Below are 25,286 nucleotides of genomic sequence, written 5' to 3'. Positions count from 1 at the left end.
ATATTTCCACTCTATCCTGTCTGTAGGTTCTATAACCAGGAGGAACTGCTTGACATATATTTGTATTAAATTCCGGAGGTGTCTTAGTTCATGTTTGTGAAAAGTTGAGTAAGGTGTGGCATGCCTTTAGGAAGGGAGCACTCTTTCACAAGATGGGCTTTAAAAGCCCCACCCTGTGTGATTTAAGGGGGGTCAAAAGCCTTCCCAAACCTTTGCGAAACTATACAGGTCCGTACGGACAGGCCCCTGAATAACATTTAAAGAGTTATTGCATCTATTACATACATATATAGCCTTCTTTTTCTCAATGGAGAATCTAACTCACCCGAGGGAGGTTTAAGGCTGCCTCTATTTGTATTCCTGAAATGATGTAAACGGATTTAGTGTAAAGCTGTAAACAAATCATTGGTTTACTACTCGTGTCTCTTCCACAGCTGCCGGCTCAAGCTAAATCTCAGATAGTGCGGAGCTTTATTTTGAGCAGGTCCGATTACTGTAACGCGCTGCTACTTGGAGCATGGATTGTCTCATTAATAAACTACATAGAGTCCAAGCCAAATGTGCATTAAACAGACCTCTCCGATCACCTTCATCTGATGCAATGAAGGAACTACACGGTCTTCCTCTGAAACGGAGGGTAGCCTTTAAGTCTAGGTGTGTTGTCCCTACAACTGAGCGTAAAGAGATACCCCTGGGAGATGCCTCCAATCGGCTTCAGCAAACCGCCTACGTGTAACTAGATTCTGTGAGACCAGACTAGGCGGCCGAACCTTTACAGTTAAAGCAATTCTGGAACAAGTCGCCACTTACTCTCAGATCATCAACTGATCTACTGCACTTCAGGAAGGACTTGAAGAGTTGACTCTTCACTAAGTGACCATATGGTCTTCTTTGTGCTCACTCTACAGCCGATATGTTAAGCTAAAAGCTTGCACTGCCTGGATACCTGTAAGGTAACAGTTTGCGCTTTATATATGCTATAACTAAAAAAGAAATAATTAACAATACCCTTTAGAACTTCCAGGGTGCTCTAATCCTTAACCTCTCTTATCTCTAACTTTTCCAGTAAAGTAAAAGAGTGCTGTTCCACCGTATTTCACATGTTCAGCACTCTCATAACTGTTCTGAGGTATCGCAGATTTTAGAAACACACACAACGTATGTTTTATGCATGCAGATAACAGTCATCAGCATCAAGGTGGCACTTCTGGTTACTGAAAATTAAATTCTGCCTCAGATAATTCAGTTTTGGAAGCTAGAGACATGAAAGTGGCACTTGTCCTGAAAGTCAAGCCGAAAGCCATTTTTCTGAATTTTATCGGGTCAGTTTATTAAGGATTTATTTAATCTCATGATAGATACCTTGTATGAAAGTTGTACGAGAAAATGAGCTTCCTATGCCTAGATTGCGGGTATGTGAACATTAAAATAAATCTTGTTTAGCCTCTGAATGTATGGATTCCTTATTACAATTTGTTACAGGTATTTAGTGTTTATCAACTGACTTCTAAGTAAACAACATCCAGATTCTATTTTGATACCATAGGCCTTTAGGATATTTAATTGCCTTTCAAATTACATTTTCTGTCCAGTCTATGATTACGAGAATGGTTGCAAATGACTAAAACTGCTTTTTATTAGGTCCAGTACCAGCTATTACAGGAGCTCTTAAGAAAGCAGGACTTTCTCTGAAAGACATGGACTTGGTAGAGGTACGAAACTGCACATTAACTTATTATTACATTTGCGAGCTTATTGAAGATTTCTGTATTCAACTCCAGTAGCTTCCTCAAGGTTGATTCTTTGTAGTTGAGTGTCTCTGGCCTCGAATCGATAATTCTGCTGCTCTTCAGATAAACCATTTACACATCCTACTTGGAAGTTTTAAGCGTTTTGTTGTTCTATTGAATAATTACATTCCTTTAAACCTAGAAAGTAATACACCTGCTGACTGTTTATATTTTCTTCCTAAATGATATTGCTCTTTTACATATCCAGTAAATGAGATTGCAGCACAGTCTGCTGTAACATGGTGTTTTATTCTGTGATGATCATCTATTGATTCCAATGCTTTCTATAGTTCTTAGGGATAGGACAGCCACCTAAAACCCTTGACATCATGTGATAAACCCAGCTTCTCATTCTGCAGTGAGAGTGGATATCAGACAAGAGCGAAACATCTATGCATGGCGAAAGGTATATTCTGTCAAGGACAACCTAGAATCTGAAATAATGGGCATTGCAAAATGTGCCTAGCATTATGTACGATTTATGCAGGTTCAGAGTAATTGAAACCATCTGAGGCGTACTGACTGCGCCACAGAACAGGAGGGGCAGTCCGTGCGTCCCTAAGTGCAGCCCTCCTGAGGTTGTAAATGGAGTGCTATAGATTCCCCCCTCCACCACACATCCCCCTGAAGGCAGGTGCACTCACTTACTGCGCTTGCATGCTTGGAAATTGCTTTCTTCTTTAAAGTGCAGGCAGATGCTGCCGGCACAGCGAAAGATGGCTTGAAGCAGCTGCTCCTTTTTTCACTAATGAGCTTCCAACAGGCAGGTCCGGGTTTGCGGCTGCCCTGGGGGCAACACATTGATGGTAGTAGAGGCAGTGTGCCCTTACCGTAATACGGCCCTGATGTCCTTTATGTTGTATTTCTTCTCCCTTGAACACTTAGCACACTTGCACACATAGAAAAACAATATAAAAGATAAGGCTAGGCCATGCAGGGTTGACCTGGTTTATGCCCCTTTGTCCTTCTACTTAAGCATTCCCAGTGTCCCTTTAACAGTTCACAGTCCTTCCTCTGTAATACATGATAAACTCTGATCTTTTTGAACCAATGGTGACATGACACTGTAGACCGTCCCCCGACACGCCCTCACCCAACAAAGCTTGAGGGTCTGCATAGTTGGGCAATCCTTTTCAGTCCTGACGTACTATTTGGTAGTAAATACCTTTAGCTACAGCTCTCCCAGAAACTCGTTAGATTCATAAAACAACTTAATGACCTGAATTTTCTGCTCCCTTTGTTGATTAGAACTTTTTTAGGCATCCTACCACTTGTTCTCTCCAACACCTAAATACACTTCAGTGTGGTTACAGACTGTTACTATAACAAATCCATTCCAAAATATGACAGATCTGATTCCTTATATATGAAATATGCTGCTAAGCAGATGGAGAAAACAAATTATTCCATATTTTTCTGCTTGTGTAGTGAATCAATTGGACTGGATATGCCTCTGTCCTAGTTTTAAATCTTTCATTTTTAAAAATGGCAAAAATTTAGGTCTTAATTACTTCTGAAAACCGAGAGAAAAATACTGCAAAATCAATTTACTCTTTTGGCATGAAGCAGATCTGAATTTGGCACAAATCCCATTATGAAAAAGTAAAGTAATCTCTAGGATATTTTGCTTTAGCTTTGCAGAAAGTTGTATCCTAACAAATCAGGCAATCCTTTCTCATTTGCTTTGTACAATGTTTTGCATCAGACCTGTATAAAACAAATCACTTTTACTTTCAAATAGGAATCAAACGAGGCCTCTATAGTTGTTTTGACAGATTCCGCACAGCTTTGTTTCAAGCGTGTATTAAACGAGAATTTACCAGCAAACAGCCAAAAACCGTTCCTTGTCACAGTATTTGCTCTCTCCAAACAATTAATCAGACCATTCCTCTTGTATTGTTTGTCAGTTTTTATACAGTGTTGTATCGAATTAGATTCTCTCTTCTAACCTCACTGTGCTAACACCCAACCTCCCATAGCACTGGAATGGTGGACCTGTTGTGGGGGACATGGTAGGCCTCTCTACCTTGTAGGAGGGATGGGAGAAACCGGATTCTCACTGCTGTGGAGACAGATATTTATTTTCTGAATTGTATCCCAGGTATTTCATAAATTTGATGCTGCGTCAACCAACCCTCTAAGCAGCAGAAGAGTGCTTTTAAAGGAGTTTTTAAATTTGATTATATATATGTATATATATGTGTATATTTGTGTGTGGGTATATTTGTGAAATATATTGAATGCAGCGGCCAGGCTGACCACGGGCACAAAAAGATCAGCCCACATTTCCCAAGTCCTAAAATCTCTAAATTGGCTGCCTTTTGAAGCAAGAATACAGCTAAAGATCGCCTGCCTGTCTCACAAAGCTCTCCATCTTAAAACCCCCAATTATCTATGCCAAAAGCTAGAACTATCCGGAGGTGGTAACCCCTCAAGAAGTTAGAACACCTTCCTTCTGAAACCACAGATATTCCGCAAAAAGAGTACTTGTCAAAGAGTTTTCTCTGGTGAGGAAATGTAAATTTTATGGTCAAGTTGTTTTCCCTAGCGCGTACCCCACCGTCTCCATGTACGAGTTAAAGTGCATGTAACTTCCCTCCTGTACCAGCTATGAAGACGCAAATACATTTGCGTCCAACATCAACATGTCCTCTTTCAGAACCACCCTGAATGGGTTGGATAGCCCGTTCCTAAGTATGCGATGCCAACGTCTTTTTGTAGTGTACTTCTACGTTTTTCAGCTCTAGCTGAGTAGGCCCTGAATTTCTGCCACCGAGCCTCTTTTCTGGCTTCTGACTCCAAGGGCCTCTGCCCAGGCTGCCTCTGTACCCGTGAACTCTGACTTACTTTCAGCGCGGCCCCTCGCGCTCAGCTCAGCCTGCTGTCTGCCAAGATTGACTATAACCTTCGAGTTATCTGTTCCGCTCCCCGAAAATACATTCCTGCCTGCTAGCTTCAGTAAACATTCCCCTCAGCTGCAGAGCCAAGGGTCCGACCTGTCTCTATGCAACTAATTCAAGTAATTCATAGCCCTTGTTGCCATGCTCCCATGGAAGGCCCATGCCCCCACGCTTCTCATACAGACACTCAGGCGCTTATGCACGCACTCACAGTTAGTATAGAATAGCTTCTGCCCTCGAGACCTTTCCGCCCAGATAGCTTAGTTCCTAAACACCAGATATCAGATATGATAGAAGCACAAGTTGATCTGACATGCCAGACTTCTGTCTCTTTCCGTCGGTGCAAATGTCAAGCCCCCTGCACCCTCCAGCTTCACGTCAATCACACGTCATGCAGCTGCGCGCGCATCCAAGCTTCCGATTTCTGCTGACATTGCAACATTTCTGTTAGTGCCACCCCTTTGTGACACCTACCTGTGACGTTTCTAGCACACACCTCTAGTTCACGCCTTCTGATCACGTACTTGTAACACGTGTATACTGTTATCTTGTCTTCTCTCAGCTGTTACGCCCATTATAACTGTTTCCTATGACATGAATCAAGTATATAAGCTATGTAATGTAATAAAATGTAGCGCTCTATCCCTTCTGACACCCCTGTGGTGGTCAGAACATGATATCCTGGTCTAGACCATTCCTTTTTGAGGAATAAAACCCCTAAGAACTCTAACACCACGGACTCTGTTTTCTTTCTTTCCGATTGAGTTATTATTGATTAAGTACTTACCTGCATAGAAATTAAGAGAGTAAATTAATTATTTACGTCATTTTGGCGCCCGAACAGGGACCCCTCCCCCACCTCACGCGCCGGTTGGTGCGTTGCAAGCTATGTCCCCTGCCATCAGTTAGATGGAAACTACGCGTACCGGCAGGATTTCCTGCATCTCCCTCTGACCCACGGAGGTGACGAAGACTGCGATCAGTACCCAGACGAGGCGGTGAGGAGTGCGGAGGATCCCGACCAGAGCCTAGCCGAAAGAAGCAAGGTCCGAGGTGTCAAGAGGCCCACCAGGTTTCTGAAATTTTCCGAAGTGTCGAGTCGAGTCCAGTCGAGTTTTCTGAGGCCTTCTGTTTCCGTGCTTCCCGGTGAGTACCATTGCTGGGACGTATCTAGACGGGTTTGGGTACACAAGTCCGGTCTGCACTGTTTTTAGGCAGTGTATCTGTACTGTTTAGCAGTACATCCAGTATAGGGGGTAGTCATCTATGTCTCAAATGTCTTTTCATGTGATTAATGTCGTGGTATGAATGTGAATGTGACCGTTTTTAATGTGAATTATTGTGTTTCTTGTACAATTAGCTGTACCCAGTATTAAGTAAACTAAGGATTGAGCATTCAGTACTAAGTAAGCAAAATGTCGTTTTTCAACAAGTTAAAGCAGATAGGAACTAGGAAAGGGATACTAGAGGAAGAAATTCCTATCCCCCCTAGGGACACTCCAGGTAACTTTATGTACCATAAGCACGGCATAGATGCCATATTGTATCTAGACTTATGGACTGACTATACTAAACACCTAGACGAAAGACACAGATGGCCCGTTAACGGAACATGGGATGCCGAGTGCATCATGAAGGTAGAGGAAGCACTATGGAAAAAGAAAGCCAGACAATCTCAGAAAGACGCCATAGAATTTTGGCGTAAGGAATCACATAAACGTGCTGAAAGAGCACTCCGTAGAGAAGACAGACTTAAAGAATCAGAGAAAGCCCAAGAAAACGAACTAGTTACCGAGGGGATCCGAGTAAAAACTGAACAGATAGACCGCGCACGACATAATCTTGTAAACGGTATGTATCTTGCGGCCGAGGGTACACCTGAGGCCCTATCAGAAATACCGAAAAACTTACCGCCACCATTGATCCCAACTAAAGTAATGCATAAGACTACTAAAGATATATTCCTAAATTCTTATCTAGAGGATGTAGCACCGGCTTACACCAATCTGCCTGTTCGCACCTTGCCTCCTGACGGGGACGGGGGCACCCCGCCCCCAGATCATGTTCCGCCAGTACCGCGACAGACCTCCCCCGTTCCGCCAGCCCCGCCACTTCCCGCACCCAAAATAGACCTACCGAAACCACGTTTACCTGATCTAACTAAACGACAAATTCAAGTTCAGATACCGACTCCACAGGGAGATACTGCACAAGCCTCCGCTTCAGGAGGTGCAACCGCGGGTCCTCGGACCCCGCCATTGACACACAGATTAAATCTCAGGGATATGCAGAGTCCTCTCACGTTCAGGTCACCCCGCTTTGACGCATTTAAAGAAAACCTTTCAGTTTGCAGATACGATCCAGTACCCGGAAAAGACGATCTAATGATATTGGCATCACTACGGTTAAGATCTGCTACTGATATCTTGCTATGTTATGTAGGAATGAAGGATCGTCTGGATAGAATATATGAGTTTGTTCAGACAGGGAAAGACCCTGACAGTATTAAGGAGGCCATGGAGAAACAGAAAGTTGACATTCAAGCACAGATACTACGATTTTTCATAAACTGTCTAATAAGAGAACGAGATAGGCCTGGAACAGATCAGAGTGAATTAGATGCATTGAACAAGTGGGGTCAAAATATAGCTGAAGGAAAACATGATAAGGGGACTTGCATAGCCACTATGTACAGGAAAATTAGGAAAGCAGTGCTAGCAGTACACCAAAAAGAGAAAGAAAAAGCTTCCGAGGAGGAGGAAGAAGAACTTGAAGAACCAGAAAGAGCTGCAGATACTATAGCATATGTAGGTAAGGGGAATTACCTTAGGAAAGGCATCCGTCCAGAAAGCAAGAGAGTTTTTTTCTCTGCCTTGACAAACCCGAATTCTGCTGAACATCAGTTCCAGGAAACTGATAAAAGGCTTCGAGATCGAGTAGGGTACCACGTGCTCACTTCTATGGATGAACAAGAACTAGCCCGATCAGCCGTATCATGGGCCGAAAATCCAGACATATATAATGATGACACAGTAGCGCAGACATTTCTGAACCTTTCCCCAGACGAGCAGAAATTAGCAGGTGTATACATGATTCAGCACCTCCTCATCAAATACAGAAACCATCATTCTGATCCAGGTCCCCTACACGAAACACTAGAAGCACTACTCATGGATAGATGGAGAGGCTTAAGTACCAAATTAATTCAAATAATTCTAGAACAACGCCGTAGATATGACACTTTCATAAGCTCCGAATATGTTCCCGCCCCGCCTCCAGAAAGAAAAACGTATCACATGCAATGCGGGGGTGGCATTGAAAGTCAGAACCCCTTACGAGAAGTACACCCTGTTATGGGTACGGATCACCTTTTGAAACGTGTATATGTACACACGCCTCTGACCAAGTTAGAACTGTTAAAAATGAAGAAACTAGTACCGTGTCATGATAAAGATCCCGCAGGTTTTCACAGAGAGCTTGAAGACATGTTACTGATGGGGGATTACACATATGATGATATCATGAAAATGTTAAAAGTACTGTTGCCCACGGGCATCTACGAGAAACTAAAGGAAAAGGAATGGGAGGTGGGAGACACAAAGATTGCATGGGCAGAAATAGAAGAGGAAGAAAATAAACGGGTCCCAGGGGTAGGCCTTGGGGATAAGACTAAAGCATTACCCGGTTTGATAGTACAGGTCCTGCCAAGATTATTGACAACTAGAAAGGAAGATTGGGACGCGATCTCGTCCTGTAAACAGAAACATGATGAAGATACTAGTGACTTCTATTCAAGATTCGAGAAATGTTTCATTATCAATAGTGGCCTCAAACCAAGTAGCGAGTCATATCCGCACCTTTTTGTATCAAAACTAGTCGAGAATTCCCTACCATTAGTTAAAAACCGAGTGTACAAAGTTGAAAGTACTTGGCAGGCAAATACACCATCCCAGATGTTACAGATGCTCCAATATCATCAGAACAGAATTAGAGAAGAGCAGGATCAGGAACAGAAACGCATGAAAGACACGAAGATGAAAATGTTAGTAGCTCAGACGGTCCCAGCCGACGGTCAGAGAAAGGGTGGGACCCAGACAAGTCACACTACAGCTCCCGTTAAAGGGACATGCAATTACTGTAAGCAGCCAGGTCATTACGTACATGAATGCCCAGTCCTGAAACATAATATAGCAACAGGTAAAACTAAAGAAAGACCGCATCCGCCTAGACAAGACCATAACCAGCATCAGTCTTCACAGAATACACAGAATACACAGCCTATGCATGCTTCTTCACCTCCAGCACAGACAGTAGCGGTACCACAGCCACAGCCCATTGCCGCGTCTCAGCAAGTTTCGCAACAGATGTACCAGTATGCCCAGTCCGCATACCCAGATTACCCCCGATATACATGAAACAGCCTAGAGAGGGAAGGTGGCTTGCCTCTTATTGAAATTCCTGTAGATCAAGAAGGTCCTTATGTACACAGTCACGTATTGGGAAAAGACAGAAAGTTTTTAATTGACACAGGGGCAAGTCGCACTACGATCAGCCATGATGAAGTCCCAGGGGCACCCCTCTCAGGCTCACAGAATGTTTCCCTTGGTTTTTCAGGACAGCCTATTGTAAATGAGGTATCAGAACCAGTCCCCCTGGCTGTGGGTCCATTATCACGTGTTACAGACTTGTTACTTACAAAATCATGTCCGGAAAATCTGTTAGGAATTAAAACATTGAAGGCTCTAGGAGCTATAATCTGCTGTTCCCCGGAGGGAGTTAGACTCTTTCTACGGGATTTCAAGGGTCATTATGTTTTGCGAGAATTCGATGTCAGATTGAAAAATGTGCCAGATTACTTGTGGGCAAAAGGCCCAACTGATGTAGGTTGAATGCATATCACCCCATACCGCGTTACACTCAAGGCAGGTGTTGTTTTACCGAGAATCAGACAATACAAGTTACCACCCGATGCTGTAGTGGCTTTACTGAAAATCATTGAAGAGCTCATTGCCCAAGGAGTGGTCGTAGAGACCGACTCCAATGTCTGTAATTCACCGATCATTCCGATTCTTAAACGTACCGATCCCAATGCACCGCCAGTATATCGGCTGGTGATTGATCTTCGAGAACTGAATAAATGCATTATACCACAGTACCCTGTGGTTCCCGACATCTCATCCCTATTGACTGCTATTGATTCAGAAGCGACGTTCTTTACTGTAATTGACCTCAAGAACGCCTTCTTCAGCGTGCCTATTGATCCAGAGAGCCAATATCTCTTCGGATTCAGTTTAAATGGACGCAGCTTCAAATTTTCACGCGCACCTCAAGGATTCACAGAAAGCCCCAGCATCTACAGTCAAGCACTGAAAAGACAACTAGATTGTATTCAAATGCCAGTTAACACCGCTTTACTGCAATACGTCGATCTACTGATCACCGCACGAAGTGAGCCCGAATGTGAACAAGCATCACTGACAGTTTTACATTTTCTGGCCGACAAGGGACACAAGGTGTCTCCTTCGAAGCTACAATTCTGTGTTCAGCAAGTTGTGTACTTGGGTCACTTGCTGTCCAAAGTGGGGAGACAGCTCACTCCCGATCGCATTCAGTTAATTGTAAATATGCCACAACCCCAGACACAAAAGGAAGTGCGGGCCTTCATAGGCCTCACCTCATACTGCAGACAATGGATTCCTCAATATGCATTTCTAGCTAAACCACTCATCCAGTTAACGACACAGGAGGCAGCGACTTCGACTGCCCTCCCTTGGACTCAGGAACACACACAAGCTTTTGAAGAATTAAAGAAAGCCTTATGCCAAGCAGTTGGTTCGTGAATTCTTCCCACGATACGGTTTGCCTCGTGTCGTGTACTCCGATAACGGACAACCCTTCTCGTCCGAGCTAATGAAACAAGTTTCTTTACTGCTAGGATATCAGTGGAAGTTTCATTGTGTCCGACATCCTGAAGCCGCAGGCCTTGTAGAGAGGCATAACCAGACACTAAAGATACGCCTTGCAAAAATATGTCAGGAGAAAGGGGTCGACTGGATAGTCGCCCTGCCAGTGGCACTATTCTACATGAGGATGGTCGCCCACTCGAGATCAGGGCTATCCCCGTACGAAGTGGTTTTTGGCAGACCACCGAATATGTGGGGGACGCCCATTCCGAAAAAGATCACTGATGTTGATTGTAACATGTTGACAGATTACCTTGCCTCCTTGATGTCTGCACTCCAATCATGTCGTTCACAGGTTGCCGCAGCCTTCCCTGACAACACTGATGTAAAGCCGCACGAGGTCCGTCCTGGGGACCTAGTATTGGTGCGAAATTTCGACAGGAAGAGTCCACTGGAGCCCCGCTGGAAATCCCCGAAGACCGTCCTTCTCACCACGAGGACCGCCGTGAAGATCGAAGGGAGAAAGGGGTGGGTCCATACGAGTCATGTGAAAAAATTTCATGAACTGAAACCAGACCGAGACTCGTCCACCCCCACCAAAGACTGTGTTGAGCCAAAAGACTTTACAGTTACCGAACAAGAAAAAACTCCCCAAGAGGAGTACAGGTCGAAACTCCGATCTAGCAAGTCAGACAGTTTAATTGTTTAAGTCCTCCCCTAGGTGAATCGGTTAAATAGTTTCTGACATGTATCCCCTAGATCGAGATAGAGAGAGAGAGAGAGACAAGTTAAGAAAAGTGCATATTGTAAATCACTCCGTAGTCACTGTATAGTGACACTATTAATAATGTTTATTCTGAGTATCTTAGTTATTGTTGCTAGCATTCTGCTACCTATCTACTGGCCTATTTTCAGGCGTGAACAATCTGTTTACAATGTTTCTGCTGAACATTCTTTTAGTGAGTTATCGCCACACGAACTCTCTTACAGACTTGCGCTGCGCAACAATACATTCATTAGTATGTTACACCATTCCCATCAGACTAACAATGCTACAGACTGCTGGATATGTGGCCGACTCCCTCCCTACCAGAATTACAAGGGAGCTCTGCCCCTTTTTCCGTACCCGTTCACTCACAATGGCTCCTGTGGTGCATGGTTTAAAATAATTAATTCCTTAGATCCTGATATTGCTGTTTTCGATGGGGGCTGGGTTTGGGGAAACTTGAACTTAGTCCTGCTCGACGTCTGTTACCCTGATAAGGAGGGACTCCCCACTCGAATAGGAACTGATCTAGAAAATGAAGTATATGGATTAGGTAACTACACAATTAGCCTTATGATCCTTACTGTCGAATCCGAGGCTGCACCAGTCCTGCCCCATATGCTAGTACTACCAGTCACTGGTGAATTATGTGTCCGAAAGAAAGGTTCAGTACACTTAGGTCATAGTAAATGCACTACTGTGGTCGAATTCAGTGATCATGGTAAATCGTCCTTCAAAGCTATCAGTCACTCCTATTTTGTTTGTGGTCATACCGCATACATACGTCTGCCTCCAGATTGGGATGGTACCTGTTATATTGCATTCCTTCTGCCACCTGTTTTTCTAGCTCCCCCTGATTACCATAGAAATACAAATCTAGTAAAGAATAGACCCAGAAGAGATATCCCACTTGTCGACTACACAGAAACGGCATGGGAACAGTACACCGATTTTAATAAGGGATTCTTTTTCTTTTTAGGACCTGTCCAAAACAGTAAATTAATACGTAGATTAACTAGAACACTTGAAGCTGTAGTACATGAAACTGCCTCCGCCTTAGGTAACTTAATAGAGGAGCAATCTGCTATGCGGGTTGTTGTCCTTCAAAATCGTCTTGTTATTGACGTCATCTTGGCAGATAGAGGTGGAGCCTGTAAGGTCATCGGGTCAAGTTGCTGCGTTTTCATCCCACAAAACGCGCCATCTGTCTATCAAGCTATTACCCGTCTGCATAAAATTGCAAATCAGATACATCAGAATCCAGGCACCTGGACTTGGTCCGGTTGGTTCTGGACAACGTTAACTGCTTGGGGATGGAAGATCCTATCCTTCCTAGGTTTTGGCCTTGTCATAGTATTCAGCTGCTGCCTGTGCCTACAGTGTGGGCCGGCGATATGTGGACTGTGTGCCACATCGTGCATTGAACATTCCAGTTTCCTCTCAAACCGTCAAAGAAAGAAAGATGAGCAAATGATGCTGCAAGAACAAACTGATCAATTTATGATGATTGATATATCATGAAGGGTCCGTAGGGAACAAGGAGGGAATGAGGAAATGTAAATTTTATGGTCAAGTTGTGTTCCCTAGCGCGTACCCCACCATCTCCATGTACGAGTTAAAGTGCATGTAACTTCCCTCCTGTACCAGCTATGAAGACGCAAATACATTTGCGTCCAACGTCAACATGTCCTCTTTCAGACCCACCCTGAATGGGTTGGATAGCCCGTTCCTAAGTATGCTATTCCAATGTCTTTTTGTAGTGTACTTCTACGTTTTTCAGCTCTAGCTGAGTAGGCCCTGAATTTCTGCCACCGAGCCTCTTTTCTGGCTTCTGACTCCAAGGGCCTCTGCCCAGGCTGCCTCTGTACCCGTGAACTCTGACTTACTTTCAGCGCAGCCCCTCGCGCTCAGCCTGCTGTCTGCCAAGATTGACTATAACCTTCGAGTTATCTGTTCCGCTCCCCGAAAATACATTCCTGCCTGCTAGCTTCAGTAAACATTCCCCTCAGCTGCAGAGCCAAGGGGCCGACCTGTCTCTATGCAACTAATTCAAGTAATTCATAGCCCTTGTTGCCATGCTCCCATGGAAGGCCCATGCCCCCACGCTTCTCATACAGACACTCAGGCGCTTATGCACGCACTCACAGTCAGTATAGAATAGCTTCTGCCCTCGAGACCTTTCCGCCCAGATAGCTTAGTTCCTAAACACCAGATATCAGATATGATAGAAGCACAAGTTGATCTGACATGCCAGACTTCTGTCTCTTTCCGTCGGTGCAAATGTCAAGCCCCCTGCACCCTCCAGCTTCACGTCAATCACACGTCATGCAGCTGCGCGCGCATCCAAGCTTCCGATTTCTGCTGACATTGCAACATTTCTGTTAGTGCCACCCCTTTGTGACACCTACCTGTGACGTTTCTAGCACACACCTCTAGTTCACGCCTTCTGATCACGTACTTGTAACACGTGTATACTGTTATCTTGTCTTCTCTCAGCTGTTACGCCCATTATAACTGTTTCCTATGACATGAATTAAGTATATAAGCTATGTAATGTAATAAAATGTAGCGCTCTATCCCTTCTGACACCCCTGTGGTGGTCAGAACATGATATCCTGGTCTAGACCATTCCTTTTTGAGGAATAAAACCCCTAAGAACTCTAACACCACGGACTCTGTTTTCTTTCTTTCCGATTGAGTTATTATTGATTAAGTACTTACCTGCATAGAAATTAAGAGAGTAAATTAATTATTTACGTCACTGGCTCCGCTCCACGGATCTGGAACTCTCTACCTCCTGAAGTTTGAAGACTCGCCTCCACCGTTGCCTTCAAAATGGAAGTAAAACGATTCCTTATGTGCAAGTTCTTACCTTAATAGGGTCCCGATCATTTGCTTTAAGATACTGGATTTACACCTTAATCTCTTGTACAGATGTATTTTAGCCCCTTACTTTTAATCTTTTCTTCCCCTCCTAGTCCCGCTATATTTTTTTTAAACTATTGTGACGATGTGTTGCACCCGTTGTAACTGTAAAACTTTATACTATATATGTATATACTGTTATTATTTTTTTCTCTCTGAAAAAACCAAAGGTTATAGGAACATTCTAGTTAGGCTGAGATTTCACTCGTACGAAACTAGTACAATTAAGCAGTTATAGTTACCTGAGCTTCTTTAACACACGCCCCAGCAGTGTGACCTCCCGTATTACATCACTCATGACATGGTCAGTGACATCACTCATGACATCTCAAATGACATTGCTGAGTGCAAGTATTTTCAATAGTTTCTGGGTTTTAAACATATACTAATCTACAACAAAAGTTAAATTAGTATACTAGGTGCACTATTACTGAGTGATACTACATCTTATAAAATGTACATTATGTGAGTGGTTGTGTGACTTTGTATCCTTGTGCGTTTGGGTGTGTAAGTAGCAGGATGGGTGTGTGAGTAGCTGTGTGGGTTGGGTGAGCGACAAGCTGTGTGAGTGGCGGTATTGTTTGAGTAAGTGAGTGTGGCTGTATGAGTGAGTGAATGGGTGTCTGAATGGCTGTATGAGTGAGTGGCTTGGTGTGTAAGTGGCTTTGTGGGTGGGTGAGTGAGCAGCTGTTTAAGCGGGTGTTTGGTTAAGTAAGTTGGTGGGTGAGTGACTATTGCAGTGTGTGTGTGTGAATGGCTGTATGGGTGAGTGAGCGGATGTGTGAATACGTCTATTGTGAATGGATATGTAAGTGGTTGAGTGTTTGAATGCGTGAGTCAGAGGCTGTATGGTGAGTGAGTGGGTGTGTGAATAATGTATAGGTAAATAAGTGGTGTGTCAGTAGCTGTATGGGTGAGTGTGTGGCCATGTGAGTGGCTATATGAGCGAGTGACTCGTATGAGTGGCTGTATAGGTGATTGAATGGTTGTGTGAGTGGCTGTAGGAGTGGGAGAGTGGGTATATGAGTACTGGTATGGGTTTGTGAATGGGTATGTGAGGGTGGGTCGGTGGCCATACAAGAGGTACTGTGTGGTTGCGAGTGGGGGTGTGAATGGTTCTGTGGATGATGTAATCATTGATGTCATTTGAGATGTCATCCGTGATGTCACTGACCATGTCATGAGTGATTTAATATGTGAGGAAACAAGCAGAGCATTGCGGGGGCACTAGTTATAGTTAGCTGAGGTAATTATAACTGCCAAATTTCATTGGTTTTGTATGAGTGAAATCTCAGCCTACTATAACGTCCCTTTTTTTGTTTTTTTCCAGTGAATTTCTAAGGTTTTTAAATTCCATTTCCTAACTAGAACGTCCATGTAACCTTTTTTTTTTTAAGGGAGTTTTTATGAGTGGTGGAGAAGGGGGGCATGGCCTCCGTTGACCTTGCAGCAATATCACTGAGTGGGACTTGCTGGAGGTAACCGAAGGGCTTGTTGTTTTGGCAGCCAATCAAATTTCAGTAGGATCTGAGAGCCAACTGCAAAGACTTTTGTCCCCAGATATCTATATTCTTTAAACTTAAATATCTCTGAAACTACTGAACGGATTTACTCAAAATCATAAAAAGCATGCTTCCTGGACTAACATTTAGCTTTCTGCCAAATTTGGTGCAATTCCATTCAGCTGTTCGGGCTGTAGTTGTGTTAAAAAAATGAAAAATCCCCATAGATCTAAAATGTGTTTTGAGACCCCTCCTCCTTTCTCGGGCCCAGCTTGAAGGATCACCCCGAAACTTTCAACACAACAGCTGAACCAGAAAGGGGAAGTTTAAAAAAATTGTGAAGATTTGTCATTTGGCGCCAAAGTTATTGGCAAAACAAAAAACTCTTTTTCTATATAAACTTTGGTCCTAACTATAACTACCTGCTGGCTATCAGTGATGTCATTTGAGATGTCATCAGTGATCTAATATAAAAGGTCATAGGCGGTGCATTGCGGGGGCGCGTGATATAGTTAGCTCAGCTGATTTGAACTGCTGTATTTCACTGGTTTTGTATGAGTGAAGCCTGAGCCTAACTGTAACGTCGTTGTAACCTTTGGTTTTTTTCAGTGAATTTCTAGAGTTTATTTATATGCTATTCCTAACTATAATGTCCCTGTAACCTTTTGTTTTTTTCAGTAAATAAATACATAACAGTGCCATGCTTATACAAAGTACAGACCAATAGTCATATACTTTACCATGTTGCTATTCATTGACCTATGTAAATGTGGAAGGTAAAATGGACACACGTTGGTATATAAATAGCAGAGGTATTTTATTTTGTAACGTTTTGTTCATGCTTTTGCTGTGGATTTTTGGTTGTGAGTATTGTTATCAATTAGTAAAGAGCCAGCTATTGACTTGTCTTCTGAAGCTGATATGGTTCTCAGTGCACCTTATTTTTGGGGAGTAACAAAAAAAAAGGGTGCGGGGGAGCTGTCCCAAAAATGCAAAATCTCCATGCTTTTTCTATAGACTTCTTCAAGAAGGGCAGACTTCTTCAAGAAGGGCCACGCAGAAGCTGCTGAACGAAATTACACCAAATACGGAAGGAAACTAGATCTTGGTCCAGTGGTTATTTTTTATTTGGTGTAAATCAGTTCTGTAATTTTGAGAAATTAAGGTTGTCTCTACAGGTAGGCATTTCAGTTTTTTTATTTTTGTATAAACCTTTTATTGGCCAACAAAACATAAAGTACAGCAATGCAGTTTGTCAGAGACATACAGTCAGATACAAGGTATGTATATATTACTTTTACATATGTTGATGGCACCCTGACTCTTCATTCCAATGTCTCTCCCTCAGCATGTAAAGAAACATACACTCTGCCTTCACTACGCCGTAGCTCCACAGTTGGAGACAAGCAAATTTCTCCCCTGTATGTATTCCAGGCGGCCCATTTTCTGTGCTTGAAAACATCCGTCTCTGCAACCATAGCTCTGTCCATGTCAGCAATCCAGTCCTTAATTTGCCGCATCTCCCCCACTCCCCGCCTTTGTGCAATGTTTTGTTTCGCTCTGACCCATCCCAGTGAAACCCATGATTTCTCTGTCTGTGTAAGGACAGTGGCGTCCCAGACATTTAGCAGACAAAGCTTAGGGGTAGTCATCAGTTTCTTCCTCCTGGCACTCACTTGTTTTTCGATAACAGCTTTCCAGTATGTTTGGGCAGCTGAACACTCCCAGATAGTATGAAAGAAAGTCCCCTCTTGATGACACTATCTAAGACAAAAAGGATCAGCCCTCCTATCCATCTTAACCAGAACTCTTGCAGCAAGATAAACTCAATGAAGGATTTTAAGTTGGACCAATCGCAGTCTCGTGGGGATGGCCACTTCCCTAGGGTAGGCCAAGGCGTCGCGTCAATCATCCTCTTCCAGCTCACCCAAATCCGCCTCCCAATTCTGCTGCATTGCTGCATTCGCCTTAAAAGATCCCAGCGGTTATTGATAAATTTTTTATATGTGAGGGATATGTCCTTCCTAGGGATGGGATCGAGTATCAGCCTATCCTCTAATGGGGAAGCCGCAGAAAGTGGACCGCCCCCCGGTATTGCTGCTTTAAGCGCATGGATAATCAGTAAATATCTAAATGTTTCAGATTGGGCGAGGTCGTATTCTTTCTGCAGGTCAGTAAAGGTGGCCAACCCCCTAGAATTCCACATATCTCCAAACGTTGAAATACCCATCAGGTCCCACTTCACAAACCCAGGGCAAGCACTCATACGACCCAGTTTCTCAGTCCCAGAGTTGGGTCGCCCTTGTGATTTTATTGTGCCAGCCCATGTGTGTGCCATGCTTCGATTGTGCATGCTGTCGGCCAGGTTAAGGCCCAGTTTTTTTGGATTAGTGTGAAGTGCTTTATTAAAGCCGCCTTTTCCCAGGAACCACCAGTCTGTTCTGAAACTCCCTTATACCCATGTGCCCAATGTTTGATTACCGCAAGTTGAGATGCTTGATAGTATGACCGAAGGTCGTGTAGTGCAATTCCCCTGTCGTACCATCCCACCAATAGTTTTTGCATTGCAATTCTTGGTGGCCGGCCAGAATCTTAACCTAGGTTTGTAAAGTGGCAATGTGTGTGTTTTAGATAACAAAAATGTGATTGCAGCCTGTTGGACTTGGCCCTTTTTGCAGGGTCATCCCTGAACGTTTTGCCTTCCTCCTGTATTTTGTCTGACCCTTTTTTGTTGGTTTTATAACTGGCTTATTTGATTTACTGTCAGACCTTAGTACAGTGCACTGGGGGTGCCCAGGGCTGGTAAATCAAATGCTGCTGGTAGGCTTGCAGCACTGGTTGTCTCAACCACAGAAGCAGCCTGTAAAGTTTCTCAGGTCTGCCATTGCAGAGCCTGTGTGCAGTCTGGTACTGCAATATTGTCTGGGCAAGTGCACCCACTCGCCAGTCTCTAAACCTTCCCTTTTCTGCTTATGAGTCACCCCATGGTAGGCCCAAGGGCAGGGTGCATTTTAGGTATAAGGTCGGACGTGCCCTGATGTGTGTGGTATGTCCTTATAGTGAATTACAGCCATTTTCGTTTTTCACTATTGCAAGTCTATCTTTTCCCCATAGGCCAGAATGGGCAGTTTGATAATAACATCTTCCAGTCCTAACAGGCTCAGGGAACTAGGTAGAAATTCGAGTTTAGTATGCCGGAACTCAGAATGATAAAATATATCTTTTAGTGAAGTTGGTGTTAACATTCTGTGTTTGAAAGTATCACTTTTAGAAAGTAGGTATTTTCTTGCCTAACTATCCAAGCCTGCCTCTGCTAGGTTGTGTATTCCTTGTCTGGAGTTTGAGTGACAGGGGCTGGGGGATTCCAGGAAACAGGGTGAGTCAGCACAGGGCTGAATAGAGGTATCTGCATGTAGATGGGTGGGAGGAGTTGCACCTGGTACCTGAATAGGCCTGGGCCTGCCTTCCACAATGCTGGTTCTACCTCCTGCGGTGCGCCTTATGTCCCTGACCCACACTGTCAAAGGAAAGGAGGAGTCTTGTCAACAAAGTGCTCCAGGACTGCACAGAACTGGTTTGGACGGGGTACAGGACCCTCTGCCTCCAGAGACAAAGGATTTGCTAGTATACATGCAGTACCTTCTGAGAGACTGAGTGTCGCTGGGAGCGTGACTCAAGACGAAGAAGCGTGTCGCCGCCGCAGCTGTTTGTGTCTCATTACCGAAGAAGAGTATCACAGTCGCAAGCAGATGCTGTTGCATCACCGGAGAAGCACGCTGTTGACATCGCATCACCCAAAGCGCCTCGCATCACCGGAGAAGAGTGTCCGCGTCGCAGCAGACGCCGTCACCTCACCAGAGAAGCGGGTTGCAGGGCCTGTCGCAGCTCAGAAGAATCGTTGAGTCGCCGCACGGCCGTCTGGCGTGCACGCATCATGTCGCATCAAGAAGAAGACACTATTTTGTTTCATTGCACCGGATCTTCATCGCATCACGGCGCTGATGGTCGCATCGTCAGGGAAGTGCAGTAAGAAACTGACGCATCTTCTCCCCACGCGGTGAAGAACCGACTCATCCCCTATGCAGCAGTAGGGACCCGACGCCTCACCGTTCTTGCATGTAAGGAACTGACGCATCAACTTCCCTGCAACACTTTCATTGTATAGCGTTACGCATCCAAAGGTACATTGAACTCAGTGTCGCATTTTACATCTAAAGAGAACTAAGCTGTTTCTACCATTTTTAAAGTACAGTATTGTGGATTTTTGTTGTTTGTAGTCTTGTCTTAAGTCTGTATAAAAAAACTTATTTTTATACTACAACTTGTGTGGTGTTCATCTGTAGTGTTGTCACTGGGTTACTGTATGTGTTCACAAATGCTTTACACACTTCTTCTGAGATAAGCCTGTCCGCTCGTGCCAAGTTACCAAGGGGGTGAGCAGGGGTTATTGTAGGAGTGTACTCCCTTACCCTGACTAGACGCAAGGGTCCCTACCTGCCAACTAGAGACCCACAATCTAACACAGCCATCAATGTTTTTTTGTTTTGTACTACGAGCACCCAACAACTTTCGCAATAATAAAGTTTTACAATATCCATGACAAAAACAAAAAAAGACTACCAGACAATACGATACCTGTTGGCTTTGCCAATCCTTGCTTTCTTTTTCCTTGCTCTCTTTTATGGAATAGCATCATCCTATTTTTGTTGTACAGCCTGGCACAGACAGTCCTGTGCCAGGCTGGCATAATAGACTGAACACATTTTTCTTATATACTGTTAACTTCAGGGCCGCCTCAGAGGCTTTGGGATTTTAGGTACAGGTGCCTGTTCTTGTGGGAGTTTCCTGTTTTAGCGCTAACAACTTTGTTGGTTGATGCTTTTTAACCAATGTAATATTATTGCTAAGGACTTCTTCCTTTAACAAGCACCGTGCTTTGACGCAGTCCCATGTATTGGGGGCATGTTTCAGCGGGCACCGTATGCAGCTGCCACTTATTCTTTAAAGTAAGGAGTGATCTTCCTGCAGATCAACGTATTGTTCTTGAAAGGAATAAATACTTGATGGGAGTAGTGAGACATTCCACACATGCTATCAATAGATGTCTTACATGTCGGACATGGTGTTAGTACCTCCTTGTACACATAGTGTGAGCCTGCTTTCTAATCGATGTATCTTTCTATCGTCAAGCGGCAGGGGCTGCATGAGGGTTTTTTGGTTATGAATAGAGTTGAAATTTCTAAGCAGTCATTTCTGGACAGCCCTCCACCCTTTCAAGATGGATGTCCTGGTTCACCTAGGAAGTCATTCCCTTTGTAAGGTGGTGTCACATTGGTCCAAGTTGCATTTACACTTATAGATCTGCCAAACCTCTGGAAATTCCCCAACCAGAACTTTGTATTCACCCCCGCTCTTGGGTCCTGCCTAACAATTCCACAAGATGCAAACTATTGAGCAAGTAACCACAGTACTTGCCAATCGGCCCATGCAAGGACTAAAATAAGGATGTACTCAGCCGCCCTCGGCTAATCACACGGCAGAGGGTCCTCTCAGTGAAGCTGCACCATCCACAAATTTCTCACCTCTTTGCCAACCGACCTCTGTGCTGAAATCTTTTAAGAGACCGGCATACCTGCTCTGTCTCACCATGATGAATGCACCGATGCTGGGGCCCTCCGGTAGAGATTGTCTCACTTACAATTCCTACAGCCATGTCCTGGTTCAAATACTACTGCAGCCACAACTAAGACTCCAGTGGCGGGCTGCAACCAGGATGGAACTTGAAAGTCTCTGCATTATTTCAGGGAGATGGAGGTTCAGTGTGACCTTCTGAAATGTATGGTGTAACTGACCGAGAATTGAGTAAGGAATGACGAGTTTATAAAGATGTGCACCTCTTTGTCCCTGCACTCTAGTGTCTCTAAAAATAGACTGTTTTAAGAATCTCCTCAGTTGTAAGCTTTAATTGATAGCCAACAATTTGGCACCTATGTGCCTCGCTGTCTTAGGGATGCAACAGATATGTTACCTCAGTGATCCTTCATCTGTGCATAAAGTACCACAAGACTGTCACTACTTGATGTCTTTCCTATCCAGTAAAGTGTCAAGTCTTTTTTTGGTATTATTATACTTCTTAATCCGGTGTTCTCTCTTGTGTTAAGGTAAATGAAGCTTTTGCCCCACAGTATCTGTCTGTTGAGAAGGATCTAGGTCTGGACCCAGAAAAGACCAATGTCAATGGAGGAGCCATTGCACTGGGTCACCCATTAGGGGCGTCAGGATCAAGAATCACTGCCCACCTTGTTCATGAGCTAAGGTCAGTATGCATTGCATGCTTCTGTGAAACACTAACAAAGTATTGCCATATTTCATGAATCTTGTTACAGGTGACGAGTCTCACTGGTGATTCTGTAATGCTCTTTTGCTCTGTATATAATCCCTTTTTTGAATTGTTCATTTATTTTCACACAGTACCTTTTTTGAATGGCTAATAAACACTACCATTGAACCGATTAGATTGTGAAGCTAGCTAGCAGACTGAGCACTACAGTGTGAGTATGCAGGCAGACAGGTGAAGCACAGTCTGTGCAAGCCACTGCCCCCGTCATCCAGCCCGGTGCAGTCCTTTCCTTCTTCTCAAGTACAGCTTGACTGTGCATGCATTTTATTGGGAACTACAAACATGGGGCTAACTGGGTATAAAGTTGGAGACGCCAGGACCTAAGAAAGGCTTGACCAATCACACCAATGTGAGTTTACCCACACTTCATTGACAAGGTTTATGTAGGGTATTCCTTGAGGTTACCATTGTTCTTTTGAGCTATCGACTGAAGCGTGCTGCATTACTGGTGACTCTTTCCAGTCGTTGAAAATCGCTCCCATTTTGTTTTTGAATAAGGTGGGTATAAGTAATCCTCTGAAATAAGAGAAAGACGACTTTTGCAAACAAGGACTGTCATTATATCAAAACGTTACAAAATGGGTGAACCTCTGGTACCAGCAGATATGAGGTGAAATTGCTACCAGAACTCTGTGGTCCCTGTAGATGGTGCAACACATTGCATCCAGAAAGCATTATTTCAATGTTCTATCAGGCTGAGCAAGCGTCAAAAAGAACAGAAGCAGGACAAAGGGATAGCTAAATTGGTTAATACACAGTACCGTGCAGTGCAGCTTGGCTGACATTGGTTTGGTTACTTGGAGGAGGCCTCTATAGCTGGGCTGAAACATGCTTTCTTAAAGACCATGCAGCGCCTAGCAGTGCCTTTTCTCTTGGAGCCTTACGACAAAGAGGTTGTGAGTAACTCTCCTTGTGCTTTCTTTCGTAGGCGTCGTGGTGGCAAATATGCAGTAGGATCGGCCTGCATAGGCGGTGGGCAAGGAATCGCCATCATTATTGAAGCCTCAGCGTAAAAGATGGACAATATCAAAAGACTGACCTCTTTGTGGGTTTCTTGGCTGATACTGAAAAACGTTGTCAGTTCTGGGGACTAGCAAAACGCATACTAATAACGATGAAGGAATGCTTGTGCGCACTACATAAAGCATTTCTGATAAGGTTAATAGGCCAGAAGAAAGCATGTGTAAAACATATGTGCCTTTTCAAATACCATCAATCTGCAGTGTGGTTTCAAGCCCAAGTCCCTTGTAAAATGTATGTCTGCATTTCAAAATATACTGTCTTTACCACTCGGATCAATAATGTGTCAGAGATTACGTATGTCAAAATCTACCTATGCAGCCCTCAAAAGGTTTGTAGCTGATATTGCCTATACAACAGCATATGCTTCCTAGATTTAAATCGTTTTTGAAAATTACCATATCATTTTCACTGCACAAGGAAATAAATGCCTAATTTTAGGTACTTTTAAGATTAAAATATTAGAATGTTTGACAAACGCTTCTACTGTATATATTCGATATTTGAATTATCGTACTGCCACTGTGATTGAGACTGTTTTGGCTTAGTTCTGCTTGTCTATGCTCTGTCTCATGAATGCTCCAAAGCACTGTGTGTGAATGCATATGTAAACTGCCATTAGGATGTAAATTGATACTTGTAAATTGATACTTGTATAGCGCACTACTCACCCGCAAGGGTCTCAAGGCGCTTGTATGAATACCGCTGTGGAACCCATCCTGGCTTTTCCTATGAGGCTTCCACTCCTGGGCAAGGTGGAGGCCATGCATCCTTAGCATTGTGGGGGCCGTTGTGGAGATTAAGCAAGCTATTGCCCAGAGTTGCAGAGTGGGACTCCATGATTGTAATAGGCACAGAGGCGAGAATTATCAGGTCCATGGAATTTTTTAGCCCAAGACCCGCCGAGGTGGGGAATTGAACCCTGGTCCCGGGCTAGACCCATGCGTCAGGGTCTGCCGCTCTAACCATTGAGCCACACTTCACCACAGGATGGATTGCAAGCAAGTGGTACGAGGTCACCTGAAATGTGCCACATGTCACTCTGAGGCTGTTTGTTAGGGTAAGATTTGCTATTTTGAATCTACACTCCTAAAGGTGCTCACCTCAAATCGTCTACATGGTGATCTACAGATTCTCTGGGCACCATGGCGTTATCTGGACAAGATGTCTACTTTGTTTGCTTTTTATTTTGTATATTAGTTAAAACATCAGGGGGCTACATTAGCCTTTGTTTTTTAACCTACAAATCAAAAATGTGGGATCGTATTTCTGGGTGTTATGGGATTCAGCTGTGAAAGATGAGGCATTGTAATGCTGAAACCAATTTTATCCCGTATTTTGTCGCGTATGTCTTGGTATCACACACATTTCTACATAGTGAAAGTAGCTCAGTTTTTAGGTGGTTACCGAGACAGAGTCTTGGATGGTAGAAATCGTATGCTTACTAGTTTGTCTAGTTTGTTTGATGTTTCAAAGAAAGCTGAAAAATTAAAGAACAGTTTCCATCAATGCTGTGGGTATTTTGACACATGCAAAATATATACATATATATATATATATATATATATATATATATATCAATGTGTCCCCACTTCAAAGACGCATTCACTCCACAGCAGATCTAGTGAAAGCATGCCAATGCTCTGAAGGCTAAAACCCTCACACCGGTCCTGGGGTACCTGTTTTCATATGCTTACTAGTTTGTCTAGTTTGTTTGGTGTTTCAAAGAAAGCTGAGAAATTAAAGAACAGTTTCCATCAATGCTGTGGGTATTTTGACACATGCAATATATATATACTGACTAAGGCTAAACGCCGAAACGCGTTTGTTGTTTATCGATTAAATGTAAATGTATTTGAGGTTATATAGCGCACAGCTACCCGCAGTGGGTTTCCCGGCGCTTGCTTAGGGAACACGTCCTGGTATTCCCCTGTGAGATAACCCCGGCAGGGTATCCACAAGGTGAAAGCCAGGCATCCCGCCGCGAGGGGCCGTTGTGGAGATTAAGCAAGCTATTGCCCAGAGTCGCAGAGTGTGAACCCGTGAGTCGAGAAGGCACCGGAGCGAGAATTATCGAGTC

At 43.8% G+C, this 25,286-nt stretch overlaps 1 protein-coding gene across 1 annotated transcript in view; it reads left to right on the top strand.

Annotated features, from left to right (window-relative positions):
* Positions 1-23,684, top strand: part of ACAA2 (acetyl-CoA acyltransferase 2) — a 111,649-nt gene extending 87,965 nt beyond the window's left edge. The window contains exons 8-10 of the mRNA XM_086960376.1: positions 1,642-1,712; positions 21,948-22,102; positions 23,115-23,684. Of these exons, the coding sequence (XP_086816502.1) occupies positions 1,642-1,712; positions 21,948-22,102; positions 23,115-23,199 (311 nt within the window). The 3' untranslated portion in view covers positions 23,200-23,684. The remainder of the gene's footprint in view (positions 1-1,641; positions 1,713-21,947; positions 22,103-23,114) is intronic.
* The last annotated feature ends 1,602 nt before the right edge of the window (positions 23,685-25,286 follow it).

This window comes from Lissotriton vulgaris, chromosome 3_1 (assembly GCF_964263255.1).
Source record: "Lissotriton vulgaris chromosome 3_1, aLisVul1.2, whole genome shotgun sequence".
Classification (NCBI taxonomy): domain Eukaryota; kingdom Metazoa; phylum Chordata; class Amphibia; order Caudata; family Salamandridae; genus Lissotriton; species Lissotriton vulgaris.
This window is presented reverse-complemented; position numbering and strand designations above follow the sequence as displayed.